The sequence below is a fragment of the Galeopterus variegatus genome, unplaced genomic scaffold, assembly GCF_000696425.1.
Source record: "Galeopterus variegatus unplaced genomic scaffold, G_variegatus-3.0.2 Scaffold398, whole genome shotgun sequence".
Taxonomy (NCBI): domain Eukaryota; kingdom Metazoa; phylum Chordata; class Mammalia; order Dermoptera; family Cynocephalidae; genus Galeopterus; species Galeopterus variegatus.
This window is the reverse complement of record NW_007726509.1, coordinates 443,786-450,878: the sequence shown is the minus strand read 5'-3', so window position 1 is coordinate 450,878 and position 7,093 is coordinate 443,786. Positions and strand designations below refer to the sequence as shown.

General features: G+C 46.1%; 1 protein-coding gene across 2 annotated transcripts in view; it reads left to right on the top strand.

Moving 5' to 3' along the window:
* The window catches only part of RUNX1 (runt-related transcription factor 1), a 254,648-nt gene that overhangs the window by 201,180 nt on the left and 46,375 nt on the right, over positions 1-7,093 (top strand). For both annotated transcript variants that reach the window (XM_008568321.1, XM_008568322.1), the window contains one exon: positions 6,628-6,819. In XM_008568321.1, coding sequence (XP_008566543.1) covers positions 6,628-6,819 — 192 coding nt within the window. The remainder of the gene's footprint in view (positions 1-6,627; positions 6,820-7,093) is intronic.

Sequence of the window (7,093 nt, the reverse complement as noted above, 5' to 3'; positions counted from 1 at the left end):
GGGGGGGGGGGGGGGGGGGAGAGTTTGTAAGTTAAAATAGGGTATCCAAGAATTCCTCAGGGAGGAGATGACATTTGAACAAATACTTGAAGGGTGGGTAGGATCAGGTCCATAGGTATCTGAGGGAAGAGTATTTGGGCCAGGGAGACAACAAGTGCAAAGGCCCTGAGCCAGCGATGCAGGAGCAGCAGCAAGGGACTGGTGTGGCTGGAGCCAGGAGGAGTTCAAACTGCCTTCCTTCTAGTGTCAGACAGGGGGCAGCCTGACCTCCGACATGTGGGACGACCCAGCTGAGGGAGCCCGTGCACAGGCACTCAGGGGGCACTCACTTACCTTTTGCCACCCACAGGAGAGCAAAAGCACCCAACCAAAGGCACTGCTGTCCCTGTTGGTGATTCTCCTGGGATAAGGCATTGTGTCTCTAGGAACCCCTGAGTAAGTAGGAAATCTTTCCTAGCTGACTTTCCCCCACTGGCTCAGTGGGATTTGTCCCCCTCTAGGAGGTATGGGGGGGCACAGAGAGTGTGGAGAGGTGAGGTGGTGAGTATTGACCTAGGACTCATTCCTCCTGCGCTGCCGGGAGCGGTGGGCAGGGGGGGCCAAAAGTGTCATTATTTTCTACCCCATATGAGAAGCAGGGAAATGAGGGTCTGGATGAAGGTTCAGCAGAGTGGCTTTCCTCCAGCTGTAGCCCCTGACAACCTCCTAGCAGGTTTTAAGGTGAATTTAATGTCCCACTTTCTCTGATATAGGGGAAGAGGCAAAAGCAGGATGGAGTGTCCCGATCAGACAGGAGAGGCCCGTGAAGGCTTGGAAGGAGAGGGGAGAGGAGCTGTGAAAACCAATGTCCAAGGCCACGGGCAAAACAACAGCAGGCAGAGGGAGAGGGGATTCTTAGGACGCTGTGGGCAAGGCTTCCGATCTCCAGCACACAGAGAGGCAGGGCAGGCCAGGTGGACTCCCAGATGGGAAGACTTGGTAGGGATCAAGATAGAGCTGGGAAGACCAGCTTGACTGTTGGACTTGGGACTGGCTCCTAAAGGCCAGGTGTCCACCTGAAAAAAAGACAAAAAGAAAACTTTGAAAATCATCACATCATATGAAGTTATTCAAGAAAGAGCGTGCTTACAGCCATCCAACAAGAACCGGCTGAGCAGATAATTGCAGCAGATGTAATTGCTGTAGATGCTTTTAGAGCCCCTCTGAGTAATCCGTCTTAGTCCTTTAATTCCAGGCTTCTAGATAAGGAGGCTGGGTGCTGAAGAGGCTTGCTCTTGTCCCCAGAAAAGTTTGGTGGAAAAGCAGATTTAGAACAGAGAATTCTTAATGCCCAGACTGGCAATCACGTTTCACTGGTGCCATGCTGTTTCTCAAGAGGAGAGAAGGATTATGGCACCTGATCCTTGAGGGCCCTTAAAGGTCTTAACTGTGACATTTCTGGAATGGAATAGTAGGTGCCATGTAACCCTTTCCTGCTGTTCTCCAAAGTCCTCCCTTAGATGACAGAGCAGAAGTTACTTCCTATGGGAGAACTCAGGGTTCACTTTACAGAGCAGCCTAATGAACATGACTGTGACTCTAACAGAACCTGTCCACTTGTAGTGAGAGACAGGCACACACCTGCTATGTGCAGCGTAGAGTTTGGGCACTTTCAGCTGTTCTGTATACATCAAAGAATTTTAGAAATAAAGAAAAAGACCACCAAATAGTTATCACCAAAACAAAGCCACCAGTCAGCACCCATGGACACTTAGTGGAAACACAGGTCAGGTGTATTTAGTGTTTTATTCCCAGTGCACAGCAAATTAGAAGCAGCCATGTTCACTGGAAGCTCGCACACCAGGAGGAGCCTCTCCCTCTCTCACCACCGCCCCCCCCATACTCCCTACCCCAGCAGTGCTAGCATCACCTAGGACATTATTAGAAATCCAAATTCTCAGCCCCACCCCATCCCACCCCACCCCAGAGCCACCAAGCTGGGACCTCCACATGATTCCAATGCCTGCTTGGGTGTGTGAGATGCAGCTCTCTACCCCAGATCACAGGACAGCTCAGGCTCTCTTCTAATTCTACGGGCAAACCAGGAGCAGAAGAGGGATTGTAAAGGTAGGGAATGCAAAAGCTGAAGTGCTCCAGCATCTCTCATCTAAAACTGTGTGACACTGGATGTCTCTCCTCTCTTTTCATTTTAGGTTCACAGCATTTGTATTTCTAGGAGCACTGAGCATGACTGTGTGTGTATCAAGGGCTGTTGAGGGAGTGGGTGTGTTTTCAGACCTGCCCTCTTCCTCTAACTGGCTGTGTGAGATTGGGTGAATGGCATAACCTCTCTGAACCTCACTTCCCACACATCAGTTTAAAAACAAGGCTAATTTCTCTGGCCCTTCTCTGATTCTGAAGTACTCCAACCCCATGCTATTCTCTTAGGTTAGCAATATGAGAAGAAATGGGGGGGAGGGGAGAAGGTGAAGCTGCCCATATTTTTATAACATTGGATAATATATAAACATGCAAATGTAATATGTATTATAATATATAATATGTTAATACATTATATTCTATATCATTATATATTTTGTATTACATGATACATTGTATTTATAGTATAAATGCTATATAATATTGGGCAACATTTCCCAGCATTAAATTAGCCAGCAGATGCTTAGGTTTGTAGTTAGGAAGGTTTATTTCACCACCTGCAAGGGACTTCAAGGAAGGATCACATTCACAGTCAGTACCAGCGCTTTAAAATCCTAATGATCCTGGAACCTAGAGGTTAGCCTTTTATACCAGGAAAAGTGAGCCATTCTCTTACACACATTGATTTATTTCCCATAGTCATAAAACAGGAGCGAATGAAGGAAAGAAAAATCCATGTTTTAATATATATATATCCAGATCCGTGTAGTTAGTATCAAATTGACTGGCAAACATCTTTTGAAATACAGATCTCCTTTCAAAAGCAAATATATGAAATTCATATGTTCTTTTAGAGGAACCACAATTTTTTACACAAGTACAAGAGATATATATCTCTTTGATATTATCATTTTGAATAGATCTTTCTCAACTGCTCATCATGATAACGCCTTGAGAATACACCTTCCTAATTTTTCTGTTGAGAATCTATCAGGAAAACTAGTAAACCCATATTAGAAACATGGACTAAGATGTTAACTGTCAGAATATTCCTTATTCTTCTCTAGCTAAAAATTTACAAAAAAAGGTGGCAGCTTAGCTTTATCTGTTTTCTTTGATAGAATATCATATGCCATATTTCAGTTACTTACAGCCACAAATCACACAGTGTCTTGAAAAAGGCATTCAATTATCAATGAGATGTGCCTGTTTGGTCTAGTTTTTATAGCAGAAGAGGCAAAGCTGGTCTCATTATCAATCACAAAATACCAGAACATTTAGGGATGCCCTAATGGGCAGACATGTCAGAAAACTACAGGAATGTCTTTGGAATGAGACAAAGTTAGCTAATGGCATTAATTTATTTTTATTATATATATTTTTTCTTTTTTTGGCTTTTCAGGACTCCGCATATATATGATAAAATTCTAATCAACTACTTTTTTTCAAAAATGTGAAAATGGTAATTGAAGAGTTTGGGATCCTTTACAATTCTGCTTGAGATGTCCCAGTATAAAATCTTGATGTAGGCACCATTTTCAGTACCACCCTGCAAACATTCACAATTGACTTCTTACATACTCAAAAAGCCACACCACCAACATGCATATTTTCTGGGCTGCATAGTAACTCTACCAGAAAGTACGCTCTTAAGGTTGAATTCCCTGTTGCCCTCCAAAGCCCAGTACTCAGTAGAAAGAAGAAAAGTGAATTTGATAGTGGACATTTTCCATACTCCTCTATTTAAAATTCAGGGGGCAAATTGACATTTTAATTGCACACGGATACAGGAAACTTGAGATATAAAGCATTCATTTTCCCCAGCTTGAAAGTTTATATCGGAAGCTCCTATATTTCATACAAAATATTGCTATTTGGCACATGAAGTCAGATGGTTTCAGAAAAGAAGAATTAGGTGTTCTTTCGATCTAGCTTATAAATGCATCAGAACCACACCTTGAAGATGATAATGCTCTTCATTTCCTCCGTGTCTTGGTGTTACAACTCTCTAGCACTGTTGTGAGGATGGGGTCAAGGTTCCCTACAAAGGCAGTAATGCTCCTGTTTGCTACCAGAACACACGTGGGGAGAGTGTGGAATGAACTCTTTCTCAATACTCCATGTTAAACTCGGCCCTGAGACTCTCAGGGCTTAGGAGACAGCTTAGAGTGAAGACTTGTTTTCTCTGAGAGTTATGCCCGAACATTCCTGCTAACGCAGACAGTCATCAGTTAATCTCTGTAAATGACTACAATTTTGGCAGGTGTCAGCTGGTACAGAAATTGCTCACATATTAAGACTTTTTTTTTAAGCATAGGGTAATCGGGGGAGACTAATAAATAAAAAATAAAAAATAATCTCACGTTGTGCCTGGCCACAGTAGTGACTTGCCAGAAATGACTTATTCTTCATCAGTTTCCCAGTGGCACGTGTCCCCAAGTTTGGTGGCTGCGGCAGACATAACTGACAGCTCTTCTTCAAAGGCTGGCCGTAACTCCACCACACCAAATACCACGTATTCAGAATGATCTTTGTACACATCATTCCCTGCATCACCCACTGTCCTTGACACGGTGTTCTTCAAAAATGCCACTGGGTGCCCAAGGAATGAGGTTTTGAAATGGGTACAAAGCCTGTGGGAAGCCTTTGCCAACCTGCATCCTTTCTGAGGCAGAACTATCCAGAATCATTTTTCCTGCCTTCTTCTTGATTCCCAATACTAGGCATCAGACTGGAGTAGGCATTTAAAAGGCTGAATTATTATGTTTTAAATGGGTTTTGAGTTGGAATTGTTTATTTTTCAGCAAGGAAACTTCAGATTTTTCAGCATGATTGTCAGGAAGCTGAGGATAAGTCGTAAAGATAAGAGGAGGGAGGAGCCAAGGAACGCTCAATCCAGAGACTTTGAATTACACCATGACTGACAAAAATAGAATGTTCTAGAAAAAGACATTTCCATACTTCTGAGGGAAGGAGATGAAGGGGGTTGCTCAGGGACCTGGCCCCACGGCCTTTCATCCACAAAGCTGATGCTTAAAATACTCAGCTCATGAGAGGCCTCTCACATGCGTGCTGAGTCTGCGTGACTCAGGGTGTTTGTGTTTGAGTCAAGTGTTGTGGGCTGGAGCGCTGAATCAGAGTCCAGATTTGCCTTGGTGACACATGAAAAGAGGGAGCGTTGCATTGGAACTACACAAATATTATGCTTAAGTATTTTTCCTCAATTTGGAGCCAAACAGGTCTTGCTAATGATAAAATCACTGCAATATAGTGGGCCCTTTTTCTGGTCTGGAATTTGAGACCGTGTCAACTGTGCCAAGGGGCCCGGCAGCAGGAAGAAACAGCAAGCCAGGGAGATTTGGAACCATAATATGAGCAAGTTATACAATGTAATGTTATAATTGTAGCCATTGGGAGCTGGGCCCCAGGCTAGGGGAGTGGAATCTCAGGATCCTCTTCCTAGTTTAGGATGGGGTCACTTTAGGGGCACAACAAGGGTGCTACTTCTCCAGTGTGGTTTTGAGGTCACTTGACAATCAGGGGTGGTTTTGTGAAATCAGTTAACGACTCTTTATTGGAACCAAGAGGGTGAGGAAGCAGCAGGAGGCTGTTCTCTTTAAAGGAGGAATGAATTGCTCAGGTCCCCCATGGCTGCATCTTTACCTTGGATTCTCAGCTATGTTTGACAGGGCTTCTCTAATTTGAAGACATTTTGATGAGGATTAAGGGAGAAAAATGGAGGCCTAAGTCCCACAAGAGTGGCTCCGCTTGCTGCTTCCTGGTGGCAGTGATTTAGGTGAGGGGCAAGGGGAGGTCCTTTAGCTCTGTACAGACACTAAGGGGCCCATCTTCCCACCTTGGATTCCCACCAGATCGGCTGGAGGCTCCCTCTGGGCTCCAGTGGGCCTGGCCTGCTGGGAATATTAAGACAAGACCCAGGATATCTGATCTCCCCGGGGGCCTTGGGTTTGCAGCCACACCTTATTTCCTGTTGGAAGGAGCACACCACTAAGATCCAGGGCCCACTTTGCTGCCTCTAAAACCTGCCCATGGTGGTGTTTGCAGTAAGGAGCTGCGTTTTGATGCGGCAGGAAGAGCACCTTTCCCAGCTGCCACAGCTTAGCCCTTAGCCCACAGCTCCCATACCAGTTAATTCACCTGCTCCCTGCCCCTCCCCCAACTGCCATCACCACCGCCACCAAGCCCACTGTATTTTGCCCAGTGGAGGTGGGTGCAGAGGGTTGGGGTGGGTGCCAGGGCCCAGGCTGGGGTAGCACCCAGTGGCCAGTGTGACGAAAGAGGCCCCAAATTCCCACAGGCAGCCAGCCAAACGGGTGAATCTCCAGCAAGTTCACATTGGGGGTGAAGGGAGAGGGAGGGGAAAGACAAGAAGACCCCCAATTTTAGAAAATCCACAATACATTTTCTGATCTGTTCCCTCCCTCCCTCCTTCCCTGCCTCCCTCTGCCCTTCCCCACCCCACAATAGGACATCGACAGAAACTAGATGATCAGACCAAGCCCGGGAGCTTGTCCTTTTCCGAGCGGCTCAGTGAACTGGAGCAGCTGCGGCGCACAGCCATGAGGGTCAGCCCACACCACCCAGCCCCCACACCCAACCCTCGTGCCTCCTTGAACCACTCCACTGCCTTTAACCCTCAGCCTCAGAGTCAGATGCAGGGTAAGTACCTGGACGGAGCCCGCTTCGCCTCACCCTCACCTGGGCTCCCATCTGCAGCTGGGCTCCGTGTGCAAAACCCACCCAGACCAACCATGATTTGGCCTGGGTGCCAAAGGGAGATCCTCAAACCAGCAGCACCACCTGGAGCTTGTTAGAAATGCAGAGTCTTGGAGGCTGGCTGGTTAGCCCAGTTGGTTAGAGTGGGGTGTTATAACCCCAAGGTGAAGGGTTTGGATACCCATACTGGCCAGCTGCAAAAAAAAAAAAAAAAAAA